The 26,612-nt window shown below is 45.9% G+C and overlaps 3 protein-coding genes across 5 annotated transcripts in view; 1 reads left to right on the top strand and 2 right to left on the bottom strand.

Annotated features, from left to right (window-relative positions):
- The window catches only part of SLC38A6 (solute carrier family 38 member 6), a 38,521-nt gene extending 33,550 nt beyond the window's left edge, over positions 1 to 4,971 (bottom strand). Inside the window, exons 1-3 of one of the 2 annotated variants that reach the window (XM_063159753.1) lie at positions 4,819 to 4,971; positions 4,189 to 4,310; positions 3,428 to 3,501 (exon numbers count right to left, since the gene is read on the bottom strand). In XM_063159753.1, coding sequence (XP_063015823.1) covers positions 3,428 to 3,501; positions 4,189 to 4,310; positions 4,819 to 4,971 — 349 coding nt within the window. Of the gene's footprint in view, positions 1 to 3,427; positions 3,502 to 4,188; positions 4,311 to 4,430; positions 4,679 to 4,818 lie in introns of those variants that run through there. The other variant, XM_063159754.1, reaches the window with a different exon arrangement.
- Positions 4,972 to 5,129: 158 nt separating this feature from the next.
- On the top strand, positions 5,130 to 11,558 carry TRMT5 (tRNA methyltransferase 5). 2 transcript variants are annotated; one of them, XM_063159751.1, is made up of 5 exons: positions 5,130 to 5,197; positions 7,133 to 7,782; positions 8,060 to 8,184; positions 9,658 to 10,312; positions 11,266 to 11,558. In XM_063159751.1, the coding sequence occupies exons 1-5, from the start codon at positions 5,193 to 5,195 to the stop codon at positions 11,328 to 11,330; spliced, it is 1,500 nt and encodes a 499-aa protein (XP_063015821.1). In that variant the 5' UTR covers positions 5,130 to 5,192; the 3' UTR covers positions 11,331 to 11,558. The 2 variants fall into 2 exon arrangements, with proteins under 2 accessions (XP_063015821.1, XP_063015820.1); XM_063159750.1 differs by lacking the exon at positions 5,130 to 5,197 and adding an exon at positions 5,552 to 5,739.
- A 2,534-nt stretch (positions 11,559 to 14,092) lies between these two features.
- The window catches only part of MNAT1 (MNAT1 component of CDK activating kinase), a 119,959-nt gene continuing 107,439 nt past the window's right edge, over positions 14,093 to 26,612 (bottom strand). The window contains exon 8 of the mRNA XM_063159752.1: positions 14,093 to 14,556. Within this exon, the coding sequence (XP_063015822.1) occupies positions 14,436 to 14,556 (121 nt within the window). The 3' untranslated portion in view covers positions 14,093 to 14,435. The remainder of the gene's footprint in view (positions 14,557 to 26,612) is intronic.

Genomic DNA, 26,612 nt, shown 5'->3' with positions numbered 1-26,612 from the left:
TGGCCCTTTTAAATTTAATAAAATTCAGGATTCAAAGAATATTTCATAGCATTTTCTACTTACAAAATAGCTTTTATATTCACCTGTACTCCTGCTACAAAATACAGCTTGATTTTCAAACATTCAGAGACTCTTCAGGAACTCAATTTAGTACTTGCAGTTTCAGTTTTTAAAATATAATACTAGTACATTAATGGCAAATTGCCTTCTCCCAAAGATATTCTTTGTGAGTGAAGGATTATGAAATTAGCATTAGCAATTAGATATAAGATATTTCTGTATTTTATTTCTTAAAAGAGCAGGTTTTTAAAATTAGGATGACAACAGAAGATAAACTTTCATCATTCTACAAATATAAACATTACCATCTTTCCAGCATTTAAGAACTAAGCCCTATCTATTTTCAAGAGAGCAGAAGGTAAACACCTTCTTTAGCTGAAACCTATTATTAAAAAAACCCAAAAGAAAACCCAAAGCAAAACAAAAATCCTGCCCTTACCTGCACCCCACTCACATAATTACATGAAAACAGCCTGTGGTTTCCTGTGTGATTTTGCTGGGTTTGAGCTGAAGCTCACTTCTGTTATAACTCAGAACAATCCCTTCTCAGAGAGAAGGAGCTCAGATTAAAGCCTCTCATTGTTACTCTGTCAGTGAGCCAGTGTTCAGCATAAACCTGGAACAGTCTCTAACAAATACAATTCAACAAAAAATATGTCTTACTAGATTTTACCCTGTGTTTTTCCTAATTTCCATTTATAAAGTAGCTACTCACTACTAAACTACTAAAAAAAAAGCATTTTTAGGTAGCCATCTTCATTGCCATTAAAAAAAAAATCAGAAAAAAATAGTAAACATATTTAAGAGCAAGTTGTTTTTACCACATGGCAATAAATATATTATAAATAAATAAATATAAATATACATGGTAAATAAATACACATGTGTGAGGAGTTATGAGCAAAGAGAACAAAATTTTCCACACAATTCCAAAAGAGCAATATGAAACCTTGGAGTATTTTCTGTAATCAGTTTGGTCCTGTAAACACTGGGAAGCCCTATTACTTGATCACATTCCTTCTGTAATTTCAATAATATAGGGAACAAAATATTTAGTGCAATTTATATAAAGATAAGTAAGTTCTCCCTGATTAGCTTATTTTTATCATTCATTAACACTCCATGGAAATTATCCCTTTAAATGTGAATGGGCCAGTGCAGTACCAGCAATATTTGTGACTGACTCCTAAAATGAAAAGAATAAAACAGCCACAAAACTTCAAAGTGCATCCCACTGAAATTCCCAATTCCTCTGCTTTACAGAGTAATCTCAGCCCTTATCAGCCCAGAACAACACAGGTCATACTGAATTAACACAGGACAAACACTGCCTAAAGTAATCTCAACTCAACACTTGACAATATTTTTTTTGCTAAGCCTTTTGGTCTACACAAATCACTTGATTTTGTCAAAGTCCAGACCAATATAAATGAGTAACTGAAGACACTTCTTTATTTTTGAACTGTAACTAAAATGCCTGTGCTTAATAAATCCTGGCCTCTGTTTGAAATGGAATTAGTATTAGTGCTTTCTTTTCAGAAGGTGTTTTATAGGTCATCTCTTTCCTAAATAATAGTTTACAAATACTTTCAACTGTTTCTCTTCACCACCTTTTAATTTTTTCTAGCTTGTTTTTATATAAAAATAGTAAAATTTCCTTCCAATTTTTTCCCATGGATTAAGTTTAATAATCTGTTTACAAATTGATATGGATTTTTTAAAGAAAAAGTTTAATTAAGTACTTTGGAATCAAACACGTACAGAGATTTTACTTTGTCAAGGTACAAAGGTTGAATTTCCCACTTTTTAAAGACAGTGTTCCAAGGAAAAGCTTGGAATGCCAGCTAACATTTAATTACTTCAATAGCTGACAGGAATGATAGAAAATATGATCTCAAATCTTATTTTAAAAAAATTAAAACACAAAAGGTGATAAATCCAGCAAAGTTATCCAGACATAGTTCTGGTGCAAGTCCTACTGGCCAGCATTAGGTGATAATTAATTATTAGTTTCAGACTGGAGGAATTCTTCATTCTGACACTTCAGCTGCATGCATTTCAGAAATGCTTTCCTGAGGTGAACTGCTGCCTTTGGACAAGGACTGAGGAGTTAAACCCTTCATTCATATCAGGCCTCTGAGTTCAGAACATCCAAATTCTTCTTACTTAAATCATTAGTTCTCCCCCTCATCATAATTCTTTTGAAGGAATCTCTTTATTTTTTATTAGACAACAGCTTAATGCCACTTAATGCCCAGAAAATACAGAACTTTTCAGCCTGAAGGAAGAGGTTTAAAAGGCCATTAAAATTACCTGAATCTCCCCTTTTTTTTGCTTCTCATGTACCTCTCTAGCTTCATTTTTCAGGCTCTGACTCCTTTCTAATAAGCAGCACTCCAAAAGGAGAAAAAAATTACCAAACCCTTAATCCCAAATCACCAAGCAGCCAACAACACCAAGCATAAAAGCAGCCCTACCTCTGAGGGGTGATTTTTAAGAAGGGATGAAGAAGATCCCTCAACAGGTGGGGACAGGAGCAGCAGATCTGAGAAGAATCAGGAAGCAATCATCTGAGAGACCAAAGGCAGCTAAAGAAAACAAAGCCAAGGAGGAAAGAGGCAGCAGCTTTCTCCCACCACCTTTGAAAAGAGAGGAAAACAGATGAGAGGGAAACAATGAGCAGGGAGACTTCCTGCTGTAACATGATCTGTGTGCAGCAGAAGTCAAGGAAAGACTCAGTGGTTCCAGCAGCAATTAAAAGAAGCAGGAATTGAAACAGGAGCAGATCTGACTGCAGGAATTAGAATGGATTGATTGAGCTGTCTCAAAGCAGTGCAGTTCCCAAGGGCTGCACCATGACTTCCCATTCAGCATCAAAAATGCTCTACAAGCTGCATCTACAAAGCACCACAAGAACAATGATAATCCAGTATGACTGAAAAACCTGACAGGTATCAATTTCAAACCATGGACAAAAACATATGCACTACTCCAAGGAGACTGAAAGGCTGCTATTTTGTTGCTCTTAGGCATTCACTGAAAGCAAAAGCACACACTGGAGTAGTGAGGTTCAGCCAGCACCAAAATAATTTTGCTGCAGAAATACAGGATCCCTCAGGAAAGATAAGAGAGGCATTTGGAAAAAAAAATTTAAATCAGAAACCAGTCAGTTTGGCATTGGCTTTGCATAAAAAGACTCAAAATCCTGGTTTTAAATGGCAGATATTAATTGTTAAAACATTAATTATTTCAAGGTCAGTCAATCAGACACCACTGTTAACTGCAATCTTTATAGTGGGTCATGTCTCTGTGATAAAACTGAGGAAATATTTCAGAGCTCACTGTCAGATAAATCCTTTGCACTTACCAGTCTGAGTGCACATACTGAGCAGGAGAAACACAGAGTAAGAAGCAAGGCTGGCAACAATCAGCAGCAAGATACTAAAAACCACAAAACATTCACAATTAAGCACTTTTAGAGTACAATGCACTTTCGAGCTTTAAGAATGCTGCTCTTGCAAGAACTAAGCTACAGGATTTCCTCATTTTATGGCTTTTATCTGCTGACTGTGGTTCACATGCTTTCTGATTTTCCCAATACTTGCCCTGATGTGTGGATTCCAGAATGGCCATAACCATGGGAGTTTGTGTGTGCACACAAACACAAACACATCCCCCAGGGAAGAGAAATCAATGCTCAGGAAATGGACAAAGTGACAATTCCAGTGACTTTGGCCCCATTTCCCACAGGTCAGCATTTGCAACAAGCAAAAGTGCAAACAAAAGCACGAGTTCATTCAGAGTTTTCAGCCATATTCATCCTATGCCACAAGGCCCATTCCTGGAGCTAAAGGAAACCAGATTTTTGAAAGGAAAATATCAATCTATCAGAAGTAATGGCCAAGAAATTGCCACCCTGTGGCAATTTAATGTAACATCTGAGTAGGACTTTTATTAGGTCAGATCTGAATGACTAAATCAAAAAGGGGAAGATCTTAATCAACAATTCTGAAAGGCACAAGCTATTTATTTCTTCCTCAGATTTGCACAGGAGTCTATTTTTTTTTCTTTAATTCAAACCTACAATGGGAGTTCAGAAGTGAGTATATGTAAAAACTGAAAACTTACCTAAACCCCATGATCCCTGTGTTGGCCATGGCATAGGATAAGCCAAGTATCCCACTGCCCATGATTGCATTCATTAAGTTAAACACTGAGAAAGCAAAGGAAGAACCATGACTTGAAGAACTCTGTGAAAAAGACAGGAAAACAAAGCACAATTAGTGAAAGAAATCTTTTGATCTTTCCTAAAATGAAATTCAAGGGAGAAGGAGGCAACAGTCAACTCCTTCTCCAATCTAAAATCTCACTTCTCATTCTGACACGACGCAGATCCTTGTGCGCACACGATGCCCCGAGCATCCCAAGACGCCCCCAAGGCTGGAGCACAGCGGGGGCAGAGCGCAGAACGAGCAGGGCAGGATTCAGGGCTGGGATCCGGCTGTCCCTGCGCGCCCCAGCAGGGCCCAGGCAGCGCTCCCGGCGCTCAGCAGGCAGGGAAGCGAAGGGATCAGGAGCAGCCATGGGAGCAGAGGCTGATCCCCCCCTCCCCATCCAGGTGATTCTCCCGTCCCCGGTGCTGTCACCGCCGTCACAGCCCCGTCCCGCCGCCCTTTGAACCCGCGCTGCCCGAGCCTCCCCTCAGCGCCCAGCGCAGCCCCCTCAGGGCGCTCCCTCCCCGCCGCCCCTCACACGCACGCTGCCCGGCGGCGGCGGCAGCAGCGGGGCGGTCTCCCGCTCCTCCTCCGCCTCCTCGCCGTCCTCCTCCCGCCGCTCGCGGGCGGACAGGTACCAGCCGCGGGCGGGCAGGGGCCGGACCCGCCCGGACCCCCAGGGTGGCGCCGCCGCCATCGCCCCCCGCGCCCGCCGAGCGCCTCTGAGGGGAGCGCCGGGGGCGGGGCCAACAGCGGGCGTGGCCGTGAGGTGGGCGTGGCCACATGCGAGGGGCGGGGCCGTGCCCGCCCCGCTGAGGGACCATAGAGGGGCGTGGTGTTGTGGGCGTGGTCACCGCCCGGTCCCGCCCATCCCGGCGCAGCGGCGATGACGCGCGCGCGCGGCGCGCGGGGCCCGGCATGAGGTGAGGGCGGGGGCGGCGGGGGGAGAGAATTCCCTGAGGGGAGAGCGGGATAATCGGGGAGAACGGGATAATCGGGGAGAACGGGATTGTCGCGGATCGTGTGCTGAGGGAAGGGATGGTGTCTCTCCATGGGTGCCTTGGGAAGGTGGCGGCAGTGGCCTCCAGCCAGATCCAGTGTTGCGGGCGGCTCTGTCTTGTGGGTTTCATGCAGAACCGAGAAGCGACAGGATGAGAGGACATGGCCTCGGGTGGCGCCAGGGAAGGCTTGGTTTGGACATTAGAAAGAATTTGGCCACAGAAAAGGTAATCAGACATGGGAATATGTCCGGCAAAGTGGGGAGTCACTGTCCTGGAGGTGTTTAAGGAAAGATGGGGCGTGGCACCACGTACCATGGTGATGCTCGGTCGCAGTTCGAATCGCTGATCCCAGAGATCTTTTCCAGCTTATTCCATTCTCTGAGACCCACACCACCCATTTCCACCCCCAGGAGAAGCAGGGGGATGCTGAGGCCTGCGGGTGAGGGATTTCTCGTGTGCACAGGGTGAGCAATGCCGTGTGCCTTTCGCAATGAGATGTGCTCTGCCAAAAGCCTGGCTCAGGGAAAGCCTGGCCTGGGGGATGCACGGAGCGGAGCTGGGATCGGGGCAGGCCAGGATGGGAGCCGGAGCAGCCCGGGCAGGGTTTGGCACGGCAAAGCGAAGGATAGAGCACACAGCCTGGTGTTACCCTGGAGAGAGGCAGGGCTGAGGGAGGCACTCAGGAGAACCAATTTCCTGGCAGAGTCTCTCTCCCTCAAAACAAGCTTAGAAAAACGTCAGGAGGAACGCCAGCCTCCAGCACTACCTAAACCATTGGCTCCTGCCCTGGAGCAGCCAGTGCCAAGGCAGAGAATTTTTTGATCTGTCTCTAGTGGAGGAAACCATTTGGAGAAGTGTGATGCCACTTTTCCAGTTTCCATACCATGGATGAACTGGGGCTCAGTGGCAGGAGCAGACATTCCCGATGCTCCTCTGGACCTTATGGTGGCCATTGCATTTAATGAATAACCTTTCTGGCATGCACCTTGTGACCCTGTTCACAGGGGTCTGAGGGTGAGGGAAGAGACAAGGATCTGACTCCATGTTTCAGAAGGCTTGATTTATTATTTTATTATATATATTACATTAAAACTATACTAAAAGAATAGAAGAAAGGATTTCATCAGAAGGCTAGCTAAGAATAGAAAAAGAAAGAATGAATAACAAAGGCTTGGGTCTCGGACAGAGTCTGAGCCCCCTGACTGTGACTGGCCATTAATTAGAAACAACCACATGAGACCAATCACAGATGCACCTGTTACATTCCACAGCAGCAGATAACCATTGGTTACATTTTGTTCCTGAGGCCTCCCAGCTTCTCAGGAGGAAAAATCCCAAGGAAAGGATTTTACATAAAAGATGTCTGTGACACCCCTCGTGGAGCAAAGCTCTTACAGAGCATGGAACCTCTTACACTGGGGCATGGGAGGCAGAAATCACCAAGAGTGACCATGACCACTGTTGCTAATAACTCTTCTCTAGCAACCACTGCTTGGTAATGGATTTTACCAGACACAGGAGGGATCCAACAGGAGTAGGATCAAGACAGTAGAAATATTTCCCTTTGGCTTACTGAGATTAATATCACATTTATTAGAACAAAGAGAGGTCATTGTGTTTTGGCAGGAGGGGATTATCTCACTGCTTGAAGTCAGTTAACATTTGAGTCTGAAAGTACATTTGCAAAATAACAAATTTGCAGCATATATTTCATAATAAAGAGCTTTACTAAACTATTGTGGATTGTTTGGGACAGATGGAAATTCTGGTTTAAGAGAACAGCAAATCCATGTGATTTGCAGCCTTTTAAATGGAATGATTACATAATGTCTATAAAATGAATAATTTCTCTTCTAGGACTTTGTGGAGATTGGGATACTGTGCCAGACTACTGAAAACTAATCATTTTAGAACAGCTGCATCAAATCCATCATTTCCAGCAGTTTGGATGCTATTGGCACAACATTCTGGCACAATACCTGGGCTCTTTGTAGTAGTTCAAAAAAACACTTTGTTCACAATGCCCGAAACCGTGGAGGATAAAACTGATCCAGAACTGTATCTGCCACATCCTGGAGTGCGTGGGATGACACTGCTCAACAGAGAGGCTTTCAAAAGGACTCTGGTTGTTCCAGCTCTTAAAGTCAGGAAGGAAATTGTGCACAGAGTGCTGAAATCCCTGAAACAATCGGTGCTGCAGCGCCCCGGCCTCAAGCGCGTGGTGGAGGACCCAGAGGATGAGGACAGCAGATTTGTTATCCTGGATCCTCATAAAGTGCCAGATTTCTCATTAGGGGAGTCAGAGCAGCAGGTGCTGAAGGAGCTCAGCGTCCCTGCTGAGGTGTGCAGGTACCAGCTGGAGCTGGGCTATGAGAATTTCAAGTCGGAGGAGATCCTGAGGGCCGTCCTTCCCCAGGGCCAGGAGGTCACCTCTGGCTTCAGCCGTGTGGGCCACATTGCTCACTTGAACCTCAGGGACCACCAGCTGCCCTACAGACACCTCATTGGTAGGTGCAGCAGCTCCTCCCAGGAAGGTGTTTGTGCCATTTGTGTATTGCTAAAAAGCTGCTGTGCTGAGGGGCACAGCTCTCACAGCGTGGTGCTGTCACTGCCCTGAGCTGAAGTGTGTGCCCTGCACAGGGCACAGCTGCAGCCTGAGTCACTGTTCCAGCACACACCTGCTTTTGTTAATTCACCTGTAAACAGCAGCTTTGTTGTGGCTGTTGTACAACATTGAAATGTCCTGGTCCCTCAATCATAATTATCTCCCACCCTCTCTTTCAGGCCAGGTGATAATGGACAAGAATCCAGGAGTCACCTGTGTAGTGAATAAAACCAACATTATCGACAGCACATACAGGAATTTTGAAATGGAAGTGCTTGCTGGAGAGAGCAACCTGGTGACCAAGGTACAGCCCTTTTCCCCTGGTGTTTTCAATTTAATGTGCTAAAACAAAACCCAAAGGAATCTTCTGGAGAGATGTGATGCAGGGATGCTGCTGGGACCATTCCTGTGCACAGTGCCCTTCCTGACACCTGCCTGAGCTTGGCTGTTTCTGCTGCATGCCTTTGTCCTCTCTGCCCAGGGCAAACTCAGCCACAGGGATCAGGAAGGCATGTGTTCTCCCAAGTTCACAGCCTAGATTTAGTGATGTGGATTTGAGCTAAGAAAATCCAGTTTCCTAATTTCAACAAGCCTTGTACAGTGGCTGGTACAGAAATTTCTATCTCACCAACTTTGCAGCTTAGGCAACATTTTGCCTTTGCCTTTGTTGCCTTTGCCTTTTTCCTCTCCTGTCAGCAGCAAGACAAACCTGCTGTCTCCTCTGCTCTGACATCTATCAGGTGCAATCACTGTGTGACTGCCAAGTGTTCTTCACATAGGGCTTCTTGTCTGTACATGGAAACTTGGCCACTGCTTCCACAAAAATATTTTATCTGTTAGCAGCTTTATGCTTTCAAAGGAGAAAAAATGAGATTACCAAATAAAAGTTGAACAGCTTGGTGGAACATCCAGTTCTTGCAGAGAGAAGGCCACTGGATTGTCAAGGAGCAGTGACAATGGAATGTTGTGCAGATGGTGTCACCACACACCTGGCACAGCATGGAGCTGCATCCAGGAGTGCAGAGACACTTCAGACACTTCACTTTGTTTCTTGCTGGCAAAGCAAACAGTGTGGAGATCTGGATCCCAAGTTACTTAGGAATCAGACAATTCCACATGCTGGTGCAAAGAGAGTATTATCTTGCATCCCACTCTCATCTGAATAAATACTGTTCCTTTTCAGGCCTGTCCTTGAGATAGTGGTCATCCCAGAGCCTGGGTTTGGATCAGCCTCCAGACCCTGTCACCTTGGGACATGAAATGCAGCATTTTTCAAGCTACAGAACTGGCTCCCAGTGGCTTTGAATTTGGCTGACGGTTCCTGTTCTTGGGCCTATCATTCTCAGACACTTATTTATGTGTGCACTTCACAAAGGAGGGCTTGAGGCTTCTTTCCAAGCTCTGCTTTCAATAAAGGAGCTGTCAGCCAGCCACAAAGCTCTTGAAAACCCTCAGATTTTTGTAGGGTCATTTGAAGTTGCTGCTTTATTTCCACCTGGTGATTGAGACCTGCATAATGCCAGCTATCAGGATTGACAGTGGGGACATGGCTGTGTCTGATGAGTTGATCTGTTAGAGATTTAAGATCTGTTTATTTGATTCCTTAGCTGATCTGTTTGTTTAAGATCCACATGTGCCACCAGTGGGACAATGCTGCTGTACATGTTACCTTTCGATAACGCACCTTGGTTTTTAATTTTCTTAATTAGTGATGATGATGCTTAAATCTGCCTGGCTTTTGAACGCAGAGGCTTAACCAAACGTTTTGGACTTGCAGGTCAAAGAAAATAACATTTCCTACGAGCTGGATTTCTCCAAGGTGTACTGGAACCCGCGGCTGTCCACGGAGCACGGCCGCATAGTGGCGCTGCTCAGGGCCGGGGACGTTCTGTTCGATGTCTTCGCCGGCGTCGGCCCTTTCGCCATCCCGGCGGCCAAGAGGAGGTGCCGAGTGTTTGCCAACGACCTCAACCCCGACTCCTACTCCTGGCTGCTGCACAACTGCCGGCTCAACAAAGTGCACAGCCAGGTGAAGGCGTTCAACATGGACGGCAGGGCGTTCCTGCGGGGGCCGGTGAGGGAGGAGCTCAGCAAGGAGCTCCCGCTGCTGGGGGAGGAGCACCAAACCGCGTTCCACATCGTGATGAATCTGCCAGCCCTGGCTGTGGAGTTCCTGGATGTCTTCAGGCATCTCTTGGTGGGGGAGCCCTGCAGCCCTGCTGGCCTCCCCACTGTGCACTGCTACGGCTTCTCCAAGCACAGGGACCCAGCCAGGGACATTCAGGAGAGGGCAGAGGCCGTGCTGGGAACCTCCCTGGCCGGGCGCTGCTCCACTTTCCTGGTCAGGAACGTGGCACCCAGCAAGGAGATGCTGTGCCTCAGCTTCCAGGTGCCAGCAGACGTGCTGTACAAGAGGCCCTGCCCTGAGGAAGGTAAGGAGCAAACCTCCCACGTGGCACTGGGATTTCAGGCTGTGCCTTGTGCTGCTCCCACCTGCCCGGCCCCGTGGCTGTGGCACTGAGCACGGAGCTGGCCAGCAGCACTGAGGGCCTGCACGTGTGCAGCAGCTGCAGGGCTTTCCTTGCTGTGCTCACGGCAGCCTGCTCCTCTGATCCCAGCATGAGCTCCCCAGAAAAATGCACTGGACAGGATCACCCCACAGGCCATGAAGCAGACCCTTCTGCCTCAGGCTGGGGCACTCAGTGACCCTTGTGGGCCCTTCCAGTGCAGGATATCCAGTGGCTCTGTGATCTAATGCCAAGCACACGGCCCTGTCAGCTCAGTCCTTCCAACTGGAGCTGTGTTTTTGCCCAGATCAGTGCACTCCCAAGGGACTGCTCCCAGCTCTGACCTCCTCCCTATGCTCACAGACTCAGTGAGCTCTGGAGTCACCACAGCAGCACAATCAGGTTCTGTACCTGACTGAGTTTAACTGAGACATAGATACCCTTGGAGACCTTCAGTGCTGAACTTGGTTGTTTTGTGGGTTTTCTTTTTTGTTTATAATTGTTCATTTAAGAAACTGGTTGGTTTCAATGATCTTGGGCTTTGCAATCCATGACAAAGAGAGCAGAGGGAGGCTCCCATCTGCAGGTACACAAACTGGAGGTTTTTATAAAGTTTAAGTGCCATTACACTTATTTTTATGCTGTTGTCAGGTTGCACTGAAATGTAGCTCCATACAGGTTTTTGGAAAGTCTTTTTTGGCTTTCAGTAAAGACTCCCCATTATTGCTCTAAGAGTTTTCATCTGTGGCTGTTAATCCTGATTTTAAGTCTCATCTCTTCCTGTTAAATCCCTTACCAGAGCTCCCTTTTCCAGAGCTTGTGGTAGGTCAGTCTGTTTACTGTACATTAAATAACTTGCTTTTTCTAACCTTTTCCAGCAAAACCAGCCTCAAAACGTCTCTGTACCAGCCAAGATTGTTCAGAAGAGAAGGCACTGAGTTGAAGACTATGGTGACTGCCTTAGTTTGTGTAAAGGATATTTGGGGTGTCTCTGGTTTACCCCTTGAGTTACAAGGAGCAGAGCTGTGTTCCCATTGAGTTACAGCTTTTTTTTGGGAGCCTTGCTTCATGCAGTCACCTTTTCTTCTCATTGTGGGATTGACTGAAATTGCTACTACAAAAAATTAAAACTTCATTCTCTTATAATAAATGTGTTTTGGTACTTCCCTGCTCTCTGTTGTTTCACACCCTGTGCTAACTCAGTGGCAGGGCCTGGGGTGGTTTTCTGCTGTGGCATTTTGATGATGTGCAAGTTGTGGGGAGAACAGACTTTTGTGTCTTGTCAGGTCTGGGAAGGTGAGTGATACAACCCCTGCCCTGGATTCTCCCTGACAGATGTGTTCTGCTTTCAGAATTTGGGTTATGCTTAGCAGATGCACAAACAGCTCTTGTGTAAGCAAGGTAACCTTTCAAAAGCTTAACCTGAGATACCAAAAGGGCCTGATAACCCAACATCCTGAGGTTTCGAGTAAAAAATTCATTTTAACACCAAGATTTAGTTAGGGATTAGTTGACTCCTGACTCTGTGTTTGCCCATGGTTAGAGCCAGAAAGACTGTAATGTCTTTTGCATGTTTGCAGATGAAGTTCAGCTCTCATTGCAGTTCTATTGAAACCAGCACCTGAAAAACAGTTCTGTCCTCCTGACACCGTGTCCTGCCGTGGCTTCTGTGCCTCTGCCCTCTCCAGCTCTCCCCACCTCTGCCTGCTCCCCTCCCTGGATCATCTTTCTGCCTGGCTGCTTGTATTCTGCAGGGATTTGAAAAGCCTCTGCCTTTGATTTCCTTTTCTTACCCATCCAAACTATTGTTGGGCAATGTCAACCACAAACAGTTTATTTGGCCGGAGCGCTCGGCTCGCCCTCTCCGTTTCAGAGATTTTCCCTCAGCCCAGGCTCTGAGCTCACACCCAGCCACCAGATGTGTGTCACCCTCGTGGCCCTGCTGCTGTGGCCCAGCCCTGAGCCTGCAGCCTGCTGCATTTTTGGTTCTCACCCAAACACCACCAAGGGCCACGGATTTGTTTTGCCGGTGGCTCCGTGTGCCGGCCTTTCCTTCCCTTGGCTGCACAGCTGTGTTGGGAGCGAGCCCTCGAGCCAGGTTCCTGCAGGATCTCATTTATCCACCCCCAGGGAGGCTGTCCTGCCTCACCTGAGTATCCTGATCCCTCCCTGGCCTGCACTGAGCCCCAGACTCCTGCTCAGCTCTGCAGCTCCAGCCCTGCAGCTCCAGCCCGTGCTCTCCTCCCAGGCACGGCTGTGCTGGGATTCTGTCCCTGCTCTGCTGCTCTCCAGCTGCTGCCTCCCCTTCCCACAAACATCTGAAGGCAGCTCCTGTTCTCCAGGGCCCCCACAAGCACTGCTGGAGTGATAAGGCACTCACTGAACCACTCTGAGATGGTGCAGCCACCCTGGGATCCCTGTGACTTCACAGCCCCAATTCAGGGCTTGGCACCACTGCACCAACCCAAACCATTTCTGGGCCAAAATATGTAACTCTGACTTTCACTAAAGTGTCAGGGCAGGGAAGGATTTAAAGTGGTAAATATTTTTTCCCTGAAGAACCAAATGCCAGTGTTATTCCAGCAGCATAACTTCAGTTCAGATACCAGTCTAGCAGATACATCACTGTGCTCATAACCAGGGGTTTTCCAGCTTTCTGTGCAGCTGCCAGTTCTGTGTACAAGAAATAACACAATAAATAACAGCCAGGCTACACACAAGTTAATGAGTGTATTGAAATTATAAATATTAATATGTATATGCAGTTCTGCATTCATGAGGGCATGACCTGGGGCTTTACAGAGTGAATATGAAGAGATCATTGGTGATCTCTGCCAGCCTGGGTGAGCCTGGGAGATGAGAGAAAGGAGAATAGAGGAGGGAAAGATCTGATCTTACCTCTGCCTTCTGGAACATTCCTTGTCAGCAGCTCTTCTGGGCACAACCAAGGGGATTTCAAAGGGCAATGGAAATTCTGCCATCTCCCCCCATTTTCTTTAACAAGAAAACACCAAGTCTGGAATAGATCTCATTCATCTCTTTATTACAGCATAGAAAAAATACATCCATCCAGAAAAAATACATCCTGCACTCCTCAGAGCAGGATTCAGCAGCTATCAAACATGGCCCAAGGTGGCTGTGCTGAGCAGCCTCCCACCTCCTGCCCTCGGTCACGGCTCCTTCCCAGGGAGCAGGCCAGGAATACAAAAAGGATCACATCAGGTGCAGGGACCATCCCCAAAGCCAGAGGGATGTTCCCACCTAAAGAAACTCCTGAGTTTATGACAGAAAAGTTGCAAATGGAGATAAACAGGAAAAAGCAAACATACAAAAGAAAACAAACAAACCCCAAAAGAGAACCCCACAATTCCGACTGCTTCAGTGACTTTGCCTTCTACTGACATTTCTTACATGGCTTCCAGAGCGCCTCAGCTGAAAGACCTTGAGCTAAAGCTTTTTTTCCAAGCAAAGGTAAGAACCAGTGACACAGGGAGGAAGGATCCCACACGAGAGCTGTGTCAGCATATTTCCAGAGTTTCTTGTCTCATCTAGCTGGCAGGAGGAAAAACCCACTTGTCTAAACTGGGAAAACTAGTTTTATGGGAAGAAAATGCAGGCTTGAATATTGACACTAAATGTTATAATCAAAATGGCATTTAAATACTTGTGCAAATAAAACCCTGCAATAAGAGTAAAACCACAAACTTTATTAAAGTCTGGCTTTATTTAAAAAAAAATTTACAAGTGTATTTCTTTAAGCCTCAAACACACACAGCTGAGTTATTCACATCTTCCATTAGATGTGGCTTATTGCTTCAGCCTCCCTCAGCAAAGTGCCACATGAGTAACGAGTTTCCCCCTCCACAAGAATGTTTCTGCCGTTTTACACAGCTCTGGTGCAGAGGGGTTTGGTTTTTCCCTTGAACACAGGAGCGCAGCCGGTTTCGCACCAGAGGGGGGCACAGGGCAGCGATCCCGCCCCGCCTCGGCTGCCCTGGGTCGCTCCCTGCCCCGCTGGGTGTCCCTCGGTCACCCCCGGTGTTCCCGGCTAGCTGGGGTGCCAGAAGAGCCCGCTGAACGCGTCCTGCAGGGCCCGGTGACAGGCCAGCGAGGACGTGTAGCCCCCGGCCAGGTCCTGCGGGGAGGCGGCCCGAACGTGGGTGAGGTACCTGCGGCAAAGAGCAGCGTCAGGGTCAGTCCAGAGCACAGAAACACAGCAAACACCCCGAGTTCACAGCACAGCGGGGCTAGAGAACCCTTCAGGAGAAAGCAAGGAGATGGAGCTGCCCACTGCCCACAGCAGGATAAAAGTTCTGTGAGTTACAGCAATGACACAACTCCAGCCAGGCTGCCCCAACCAGCGCCCTGGTGGCACAGGGCTAAGGGCACCCAGCGTTTGTGTTCTCTGTGCCCGCTCTGGGGTGGCTCATGTCCCCACTCCACAGGCCCTGCCGAGACAAGGACACCACCAGAGGCTTTCCTGCCCTCCCACAGGAATGGGAGCATTTCAGCTCTGCCACTTAGTAACAGACGCTGCCCCAGGCTGACTGTGCTGGTTACTCTGATGGCCACAGCGCTGAGCTTCCTTTGCTTCCTACCTGTGCCTGGAGCCCTCTGACTCTGGGAATCAGATCTGTGGGAGGCCACCATCACTTTGGCTAAAGAAGGCTCTAAACTTCCCCATTAATTAATCATCATCACCCAATTGCAGAGCCATCTAATTCTACCCCAAACCATCCAGAGCATTGACATGGAAGCAGGAGCTGACAGGGAAACACAAACTGACATGGAAGCACAAACTGACATGGAAGCAGGAGCTGACATGGAAACACAAGTTGATAATGGAAGCAGGAGTTGACATGGAAGCAGGAGCTGATGTGGAAGCACAAACTGACATGGAGGCAGGAGCTGACATGGAAGCACGAGTTGATATGGAAGCACAAACTGACATGGAGACACGGGCTGACATGGAAGCACAAACTGACATGGAAACATGGGCTGACATGGAGGCAGGAGCTGACATGGAAGCACGAGTTGATATGGAAGCACAAACTGACATGGAGGCAGGAGTTGACATGGAAGCAGGAGCTGACGGGGAAGCAGGAGCTGACGGGGAAGCAGGAGCTGACATGGAAGCACAAACTGACATGGAGGCAGGAGCTGACATGGAAACACGAGTTGATATGGAAGCACAAACTGACATGGAAACACGGGCTGACATGGAAGCAGGAGCTGACATGGAAACACGAGTTGATATGGAAGCACAAACTGACATGGAAACACGGGCTGACATGGAAGCACAATCACGCTGCCTGTGCTGGCACTGCCACTCTTGGCTCCCCTTGGCTCCTTCCAAGGGCTCCACCCCAGCCACACACAGAGCTCCTGCTAAAGGATGGCTCCATAACCCCACAGCTCCTGCACCCCACGAGACAAGTTCAAGACAGATTCTGCACCAGTTCTGCACCAAACCCCGTCAAACAGACAGCTCAGAGCCCAGCAGGAGCAGCACAAGGAGCATCTCCCACCCTGCCCATCAGACACAGCCCCATAAACACCGAGTGCTCTCCACAGGGCGCTCCAGGCGCTGTTTGGATTCCTCACTTGGTACATGTTGCTCCTGGGAAGGTTGAGTCATTCCACCTCTGGCTTGGCAATCCAAGCATAAACTTGCAAAACGCACACAGCCTTTTATAATGTTATCCCAAGAAACCTAAAACAGCTGCACTTTTGGCAGGAAAATACAGGACCACCAGTAAAATATCCAAAACAGTTGCATCTTTTAATTTATGACTGTACACTGTTTCCATAAAGAGTATATAAAACAGGTCAGATTTTATAGGTAAGACATAATAAACAGTCATACCCATTGATGCCATAAAAGCATAGAAAAAGAGATTACTGAGAAATGATTATTTACAGTTTTAAAAACTGTATTTCTTGCACCTAATAACCACAATGCACAGACATGAGCAATGTTTCTGAGGGATTCTTGGTGAGATGCTGAAGCTGAGACTGAATTTAACTCCTGTGACTGAGCTGAGGTGTTTTGTACCAAGCTGTGACAGAATCTGGCCCTCACTGCCAGACATTGGTTCCCATCAGCACAGACACAGGCAGGAGAGCACAAAGTAATAATAAAAGAAACCCTTTTAATAGTGCCCAGTCCAAAAGAATTTACAAACACAAACAAAGCAACAAAGCTGGTCCCATCTCTTAATTTGCAAGGGGAGGTGGTCTGCAGAGAGCTCCTGGTTTGTGGCAGAACACATTTTATGGGTTTTCATTTTTTTCTTAAGATTCTTGTTACTTGTCCTTTAATATTTTAAGAGGAAGATCTCATCCTTCCCAAAGGACTTTTAAAACTGCTGTGGGAAACAGGAGCTTCTTTCCCCAGCCAGGAATGATGGGCACTGACAACAACAAATAATTTCCTTCAAAATGCTGGTGTGAAACTACCTCTACCCTCCAAAACAGACAGTCTTACAAAAATCAGTTCCCATCTTGAATTTCACCTTCTATCATATTCATTTCATTGCACAACTTCATTTTCCCCTCAGTCCAGTGAAAATGGGAGTATTTTACTTTTCAATATTAACAAAGGTTGGTTGTGTCTTTCTCATTACTTTTCTTATCTTCCCTTACTTATATATCACTGAAAGGAGAAAAACAGAGTCTATTGTTTCCCTTTTTCTAGGACATCTGAAATTGGAGCATTAGTTTCATAAGACAAGCTGACTTCAGCCACTGCAGCACTTACAGTTAATTGGGAGGTGATCTCTGCAGCAATACAAACTCATTGCCAAAAAGGCTCCCATCGACTTTTACAGCACAACCTGCCCTAATTCTCCTTACTCCTGTGAAACAAGCACAGCCTGCTGCTGGCTGTCAAGTGAGGTCTTTATTTTCTTGTTAAGTATCTGAACTTACTGCTCTTGACCCATTTAATTACTGTGGTACACCAGGCAATTGCAAAGAATCTGCCACGCCGAAGCCACACAATGAGCAGTGATTGCTTTTTGCTGCCTTTTCCCCATCTGTGCTGCCTGATCCCAGCCATCCCCTCCACAGGAGAATCTCTCTGAACTGGATTCCTGGGGTTTCTGGCAGAGGTCAGCACATCTTTTCATGTACACCTTTGCAACAGCAGCAGGAAGAAGGGCTTGCCAAGTTTTATTTCCAAAAAGCCGAGCTCCCTTAGGTCCTGGGACCTGGAGGTAATTGCTCTCACTAGTTAGCAAATTCCAGCACACTGGGTCTGTTTTTCATAGGTTTATTTTAAGTACCTGTAAATCTTATAAGCAGAGACCAGGAAAAAGAGGTTTGCTTTTTCTGGTGCGCAGTTTTCTAATGTAACTTGTTTTTTCTGAGGGCAGACTAAACTCTGAAGTTAAAAAAAGCCTGCTCTATTATTTTTCAGCAGGGCTGAAGGGCTGTGTGTTCCCTGCCCCAGCATTTCACACTTCCCATTCCCAGCAATGCCTGTGCCCAAACAAGCCCCCTTGCCTTGGCTGCAGCCTTTGCATGTTGATCTTCCCCATGAAGCTTTCACATCAGTCCAAACACATCATATTTTGTTCTTCATGAGCCTTGGGGGGCTCATTCCTGACCTTCACTTTCTCATCACCATGGAAGGGGTGGGAGGAAAAAAAAAGAAACCAAAAAAACCCCAAAAAACCATCTTGTTTTCAAGGAAGGAGGTGTAATTCACACTCATTCTGGAGGCTCAGAATGAAGCTGGTTGTTCCTGGGAGGGGTTTTCTTCATGTTTTCTCTTCTCCCAAGGCTGTGTCACAACCACTTCACCAGGACAGGGCTGTGAGAGCTGCCTGGGCTCAGTGTGGCAGGGGATGTGACCCCTGTGCCTCCAAGGAGCCCCAGAGCCCCTGCACTGCTGCTCCTGAGAGCCAGAGCACCCAAGAGCAGCTCAGCAGCACCAGGGCCACTGGCAAACACCCCCTCACTGCTCAGCAGGGTGGGCTTGCTCCAGAGAAACTCAGGAAAAACGTCAGGAACAATCAGAGAGAGTGGAGAAACAGCACAATCAAACCTGGCTAAAGTAAACACCAACCAAAAACCAAACAAAGCTAAAAACCCTCACCTAAACAAAGGAAAAGAACCAAACACAAACCAACAACCCCAAACCACCCCATGGTATGTCCCTTCACCCACCCAACTGAAAATACCAGTGCTAGGGGTTATTTCACACAATCTTTGCTGCTGCCTGAGATAAATGCACTCCCAGGGGTGTTTCTGCAGATGCATCACTTGGAGATACAGATGGAATAACTCTGAATTTGGCACACAGATTTTTTTTTACCTATTAGGTATTTAATGGGAGTGAAGAAAAGAAAAATCATTCACAAGTTGTTTGACAGGAAAAAAAAAAAAAAGAAATAATTTAATTCTATTCCACAGAGTAGATTTACTGCTCATCTGATTATCTGCAGCATCCAAGACATAAAGTAATGGGCCAGACATTAGATCTGGGAAATTTTCCAGATTCATCATTTAAATAATAAATAGTGACTGCATAAAGCAAGCAAAATACTCCAGTCTGGAAAACTGTGAAGCATTAGGAAGGCAGTAGCATGGGCTGCTGCATTCCTGTGCCTTTCTGGAGACATTTTCACTGGATTTACCAATCCCTGGGATGAGCTATTGCTGAGTTACTCAGGAGCTGCAGGGACTGGCTCCCATCAAGGACAGAGCACAGAAGGAGCTGGACAGTGTCTGGCTGGAATGCTGAGCAATGTGTGCCCTGGGCTGCTCTCCATCCCTGAGCAGGTACAAACTGAGCTCCCCTGCTCAGCTCTGCTTTCCTTTCAACCAGTCAGCTCTACCACAGTCAGTCTGTGCAGCCAAACAGGATTTGTTTATAAAATGAGCCCAGCTCATTGCTGTTCTCCACTAAATAGCCCCAGGAAATGCATTGCTGATATTCAAATGTGGTGTGGTTCTCCCTCTCTCAGATTAATATGAGTAAGGCAGGGCAAAAACACAAGGCACAAAGCTGGTACTCAAACCCAGAAGAGCAATTCATCCTTCCAGGAAGTAGCTACAAGCCTGATCCTCAAATTCAAAAAAACCAAACAAGCAGGTTTTCACCCATTTTAGCAGGCACTATTTGGGCAGTAAGATTGAATTTAGATGTTAAACCCACCAGCTGTGACTGGTATCAGAAGCTCCTGCTGAAGCCCAGCCTGTTGTGACACAGAATTTAAGTTTACCACAGCCATGATCTCAGCCAGGGCTCCTCATGAGCCCAGCCCAACCCCTCCCTGCCCAAGGTCACACTGCCAGCACTGCCACTCCTCTCCTCCACCTCCAGACCCCACAGGCAAAATGGGAGAAAATCCATTTAATAGGTGCAATCACTGCAGGAGTTCTCTTTTTTGTTTATAGTTTTTTTTTCAATGCTCCTCTGTATACAATCACAGTATTAAGTGTGGATGTCAAAACATGGCTAAGCATGGTGAGGCACAAATAGAGAGATAAAAAACACATTTTCACCCAGATTATGGCACCTTATGGACTGAACACAGGCCACAGTGCAGGGGTACAAGGAAAAGTCACTCTAAATAGCACAGCAGTTTTGGCTAATACAAATTCCTGCCCAAGACAAGGGATCCAGCACAGGCACTGCCCCTGCAGCCCCACCTGCAGACAGCAGTGTTGAGCACACCCAGCTCAGTGAGCCAGGCTGGTTTGGTATTATCAATAACCTGTGCTGCTCTCTGAGGTGTCAGATGGATGCCAGACCCTTCTTCATGCCACAAACGTGCTCAGCCCATTTCCCTCACCCTGCCCCAGGAACCTGCTGCAGAACCATTGCTTACTCATCACAATTCTGATTTCCAGCAAGGAAATTTACTGCCTCCATCTTGCAATAAATTCTGCAAAAGCAGATGCCTTCTGTATCTAGAGGATCTCTTTTTGTTACAGTTAAGGATTAAGAAAAAAAAAACATAATTATGAGTTTAAGCTCCAAGAACTTTTAGGTTTTCTGAGTGAAGAACTCTGTTCTAGTAGAAATAAACTTTCCTAGTAGAAAAGACAGGAAATGCCCCAGCCCAGCACATCAATAGAAGGAATACAGGACTCTCTAGTGCTTCTTTTTAGCCTCTTCCATTTGCTTTTTCTGAACAGCAATTTGTTTCAAGCACTGTCAGAGTTTTCTCAGGGCAGAACTGTGTGTAAACTGTGTGTGGTGAAACAAAGTACTTTAAAATGAAAACAAAGCAGGTCTGCCAGAGCACACCTCAGCTGAGATGGAACAGGACACAGTTCTGCTACCAGACACTGAAAGAGGCAAAAAGAGCCTCAAAATGTGATAAATGTGTGAAATTAAATGTGTGAAACAGCTGTTGCTGATAAAGCCAGTTCTGACCCCAAAGGTAGAAATTAAAGATGAGTTATTCCCCCATCCTCTTCTCCCTTATAAAGTCCTTTCTATAAAGGGCAAACCTTTTGGATCCTGGAAACCCAAAGCCACCAGTCCTGCTGCAGCAGTGACCCAGCAGCACCCAGAGCTCCTTCCCAGTTGCTGCAGTGACCAAGAAAGGAATTTCTGAGGGTTTAAAGCAAAAACTACAGCACTTTAATTTCATGTTTCGCATAAACTGTTTCCTCTGTTGATGGTGAAACCCATACATGATCTGTAAGATTTATCTAATGACCCATCTCAGAGTTTATTACAGATTACATCTGAACTGGTGAGTGCAGTCATGAACCTTGGAGTAGAAAAACCTTTAAATGCAAAGGTCCAAAGTCACGGAATCCCTCCTGGGTGGGGGAAGAGAACAGAATCAGATTTTCCCATACAACTTTCTCTAAAAACTTCCTCTTTTTGTGATGAAATCCAGAGCCCAGAGACCAACCATTTCCACTGCAAAGCTAATCCACTGGGGAGTGGAATTCTTTATGACAGCTACCTCAAAATACACCTCCAGTGCTCCTCATAAAAACCCAGCTCTTCTACTGGCAGAAAAAGAGTTTTAAAGGAAGAAAAGTTTTAGAGAGCACCTGGTTCTCCAGCATTTTCCCAGCACTGCAATTCTACTGCTGCCCTGGTTTTTAAATAGATGTGAGACCAGACTCAGGTACTTGCATTTATTTAACACATAAACATTTGCTTTTGGAGTAACTGAGAAGCCAGTGCTGTTGCCTTGAGGTAAGATGAAAAGCTACAGAGAAATGGAGATCAAAGGAAAAGGAGCAATGCCTTCCGCCTCCCAGAAACTGATATAATTTTAAAAGTGGATGTTTTAAAGTGTAAAGACAGGAAACTAACGATGAAAAAGGTTTTATAGAATAAAGGAAGCTTTGTACTCCTCTGCCCTGATATGCATTTTGCACATTTCCTCTGCTGCAGGCTGGATGCAGCCCTGGGCCAGGACCTGCAGGCACTGCCAGAAAAATGAGATTTGGACAATTCCAGTCCCACTGCAGGGCCCTACCCAAGAAAGCACCACCTCAATACAACTATTTCATGTAGAAAATCTATAAACTGCAAGTACAATGTACCAGACTTTGAGACTATGAACTTCAAGCTCTGTAACCTGCAGAAATAAAATCTAGTTTGAAATGGGACATAAACCCCTTACATGGTGCAAGTGACCTATTTCCATATTCAAAAGGAGCTGTAAATCCCATTACACCTAGAGATGTTACAAATATTAACAAGTTAAATAAACCTCCTCTTCTCACTGAGGAGTTATCCAAGCTAGAGATTCACATTCAACCAGAATTCCCATGTGTAAATGCAGTGCATGTTTGAGAAACACATTTTGCCCCTCATATGAGCCCACAATTCACAGTGGGTGCCTGCATATTCCCTTTGATAATAATCAAATGCTGCATTTAATCAGCTTCTCTTAACATTTGATCAGGCAGCATCACTTCAGATGAGGTGTAACAGTTCCAGCCTTAGAAAATGTGAATACCAGGGCAAGAGAGCAGCCAGTGCTGTCTTTGGAGCACTCAGTGGTGCTGAGCTAATGTGGGAAATCTTGAACACAGTTTCAAAGTTAAAGTGATGACAGAGGTCATCTTGTTTTGTTGGGGATTTTTTAGTTGAAAAGAAAAACAAACAGCCCTGAAGCTGCTGAAGTACATCACAGCCCCACTAAGGAAAGAAGGCACACCCTAGCAGGTCTGAGGCAATGTGGGTTACAGGTTCCTGTGCTGCTGCAGGGTGGATTCAAGACAAGGATTATCTGAAAGTTCTCCCCATTGTAGCACACAACTGCCTATTTTAAAATAAAAACAGGAAATGGAAAGCAGAACTTGCAAATACACAAATCCTTTGCAAGCAAAGGAAAACTAAAGGCTATGTGAGTCCTTTCTGGTCACGTGATTCAGCTCTGTAAAGGATATTTTATACAAATTCTATGCTGGCTTCTCTTTCTTTGATTATTGGGGGGCTTTCTCACATCTCATTTTCCTCACAGTGAAGTATTTAGCTGTTTGATGGCTCCACACGTGTCAAAGAGCCACCACTGACTGTGCTGTGTAAACATTTCCCTTCTTGTTGCTCACCCACGCCTCTCCACACCACGCTTTCCTGCCAACTCCAAAACACGCACAGCCGCTACCATTGGGATTAATTCCCTTTTCCCTTTAAACTGCGAGGATTTCTGCTTCAGCTCCTCCCCAGAGAGCTGCTGCATTGCTCACCCCCGTGCACCCAGCTGTCCCAGAGGTCAGTGTTTATTTCTGGAGGCCGTGCTCACAGGAAGCCTTCCTTCAGCGCCAGCCGCTTCCGTAAGCGCAGAGGGCCGGGACGGGCAGGGGCACCTGGTGCCCCATTTGTCACCAGCCCGGGGTCACCCGCCAGCTGTCGCTGCTCTCAACACCCTGCCCAGCACCAAGGCCTTCTCCTCACTCACACTGCCAGCCCTGCACTTCCACATCCACTAAATCAATCACCCCCACTGAAAGTGCTCCAGGGTGGCGTTCACGTGCCCTCTGAACAGAGAGGAGAATGATCAAAATAATTCTTATCTCATTTGCTGCTCCTAGTACTTGCACGTGGCAGAATGTGTTGGGAAGGTTGTTTACCTGAAAGAATTTAGAAACTGGATTCTGGTAGAGACTGTTTATGTTAATTAGCCTATCAGGTCCAAGATGTGTGGGCTGTCAGTCTGGAGACAGTCATAAGTTAGTTAGTGATAGCTCTTGTTAGTGTAATATTCTGTAATACAGTATAATATAGTATAATAAAGTAATTAATTAACCTTCTAATATCATGAAGTTCTTCACATCATTCTTCCTGCCCATTGGGCATCATTGCACTGAGACTCCAACAGCTGCAAGGGCAGCAGCTGAGCAGCCCTGAGCTGTGGTATTTGCAGGGGTCAATCTGACTCCATATTCTTAGAAGGGTAATTTATTATTCTATTCTATTCTATTCTACATTGTATTATATTGTATATGTTATACTAAAACTATACAAAAGAATAAAGAAAGGATACAGACAGAAGGTCACCAAGAATGAGAATGAAAAACTTGTGACTGACTCCTCAGAGTCTGACACAGCTGGTGGTGATTGGTCATTGAGTAAAAACAAACCACATTAAACCAATCAGACATGCATCTGTTGGTGAGCAATCTCCAGCCCCATTCCGAAGCAGCAAAACAGGGAGAAGCAAATGAGATAATTTTGGTTTTTCTCTGAGGCTTCTCATCTTCCCAGGAGAAGAATCCTGGGGAAGGGATTTTTCAGGAATATGACAGTGACACTGAGTGGCCCCACAGAGTACAAGGACACTGCAGTGCCCAGACTGCACACAGGGCTGCAGAGGATTCACTGTAGAGCTGCAGCACTGCAGCTGCACTCAGTCCCTGACCAAATCAGGTTCTGCTCAGCTTGCACAGCACTGCAGGACTGGCATGGATTGCACTCACAGCACTGCAGCTGCACTCAGTCCCTCACTAAATCAGGCTCTGCTCGTCCTTGACCCCAGAAGAATGTCATTGAACACAAGGGCCTTTTCTCAGCTGTGATATTGGATATTTTTTTTTCTTTTCAATGGGTAAAACAACCATTAAGCCACCATTTCTGTAATTGCAAAACAGCTCTCTTTTTAATGTGTTGTGGAAATGTTCTGGCATAGACTGATCTCCGAATTCTTCATCTTTCCACTCTTCCTCCCACACACTGTGTTTAGGACAAAGGGCACAAGCAGAACATGGATGTGTTTAAATATATATTATAATTCTGAGGAAGTCAACCAGTGTTCTGTAATTTTCTACCTAAGTCAAGACTGTTTTCATAGGCTTATCTTTTTTTATGCAAGTTCAGTTTTAAAGATACCACTGTGTCTTTTCTTCCCTGGGCTGGACTCTGGGAATACAGGCAAGAAGGGAGAACACAGCTTTTATTCTAAAAGACACTTCTTTTGGACACACAAACTCTTCTTTTAGGATAAAATTCCCTCCTGTTCCTCCTGCTCTGCCTTTTTTTCCATGCTCCACACACCCCACAGAGCACCATGAATCCCCCAGCACACAGCCACAGATCCATATTGATGAACTGGGGCTCTGGGAGAGCTACATCAAAGAGATTCCTCCAGCTTCCATGTAAATTATGCATCTGTAGGCAAAGGGAGCCCTTTCTGAACAGAGCACTCAGGAACACCTACAGAAGGAGGCTGGAGATGCACAGACACTTTTTTCTCCCTCTTTTCAGCACATTTTGCTGGGTGCTCAGCTCTGAGGCAACAGAGGAGGACAGCAGTGATTGTATCACACAATCACAGAATGACTGGGATGGAAGAGACATTAAAGATCACCCAGTTCCAACCCCTGCCATGGGGACACAGGGATGCCACCCACTCGCTCAGGACACAACTGCAGAGTCCAGGTGGCTCCAAGCACACAGGAGATATTTTACCAGGAGTGCTGGTAAGGACCTGGATTTCATGTCCAAGGCTGGAAAATGAACTGACCTAATGCTTTTCAAGTTTTTCTTGCATTTAAGGACTTGCTTCAGTCCAGCAGGGAAGAACAGAGCCCCTGGGTGAATCAGGCATGGCAAAAGGCTTTGCCCCCCAAAACACTGCTGGCAGAAAAAAAATCATATGAACACAGCAAAAGTGGCTATAACCTCAGCTTTGAAATACAATTTCCCCAGGCAGAAAGTCAGTTCTGTTTTCCCTGTGACACAGCATCCTCTGTTCTGACTGAGTAGCAATGAATTCATATGGCAATTCCAAATTCCAAAATTTAATGTGACTCAAAATAGCACAAGAATTTCTAGAGGCTTTTTAGCTGCTGATACTGATCAGATAAGTAAGCTGCCAAACCTAATAATTACCTCAAATGAAAAACTATGAACTCTTGGTTATTCATTTCAGCTAATAAGAACCCAAAGTTATTTTCTTCAGGCAAAATGTGGAAAGTGTAATTGTTGAAAGCAAATGTTGCAGTTTGAATGACAGTATTTAAAGAAGATGAGATGGTTCAGGTCAGAAGAAGGTGAAAACCAGGTGGATTTCCCTTGCAGCTGCCTTGTGCTGTAATGCAGAGCCCCTGAGCCTCCTGAGGTTCTGCTGCTGGGCAGCTCCCAGGTGGGGAAGAGGGAAGAGGGAAAAGCTGCTCTGTTCTCCTGAAAGTATTTTTTACAGGGGAATGGAGGAGGAAAAAACACTCCTTCAATCCTAGGCAATTTCCTTCTATCTGTCAGCATATGGTAGGAGCTGTTATTATTTGGCTTAAATATAAAGCATCATTAAGGCTATTTTTCTGTTTTAACAGCTTAACAATTCTATTGTGAAATCTGGGTGAAATTCTCTGGATTTTATTGTCCTTCTCTATTGTGCCTTGGTAGAATTTCTAGAGGGGAAAAATGCAGTGATGATAGCAGATCTTCATTTTACTCTTCTAAAAAGACAATGAGTTAAGTGTCTAAATTGAACCATTTTTATATGATTTCTGCTGAATTAATTTTAATTTTCTGTTGCTTTCAGTCTAATCCAATGTTCTGAAACAGCAGAAGCACAGACATCAAACAGGAGTGTGCTGAGTTAGGCAGGACCCCTTAGTTTCACTTAAAAAATACCAACAGAGTTGTTACAGGGCAGTGACATCCACAACTGCTGAAATCCTCCATGGATTATTTGTTAACAACTCAACTCAACTTGCAAACTGCATCCCCAAAATCTGTCTCCAAAGAAGTTGTGCCTGATTCTGAAACTGCTGCAGAAAGTGCCTTGTTAAACAT

This window comes from Melospiza melodia, chromosome 6 (assembly GCF_035770615.1).
Source record: "Melospiza melodia melodia isolate bMelMel2 chromosome 6, bMelMel2.pri, whole genome shotgun sequence".
Classification (NCBI taxonomy): Eukaryota; Metazoa; Chordata; class Aves; order Passeriformes; family Passerellidae; genus Melospiza; species Melospiza melodia.
This window is presented reverse-complemented; position numbering and strand designations above follow the sequence as displayed.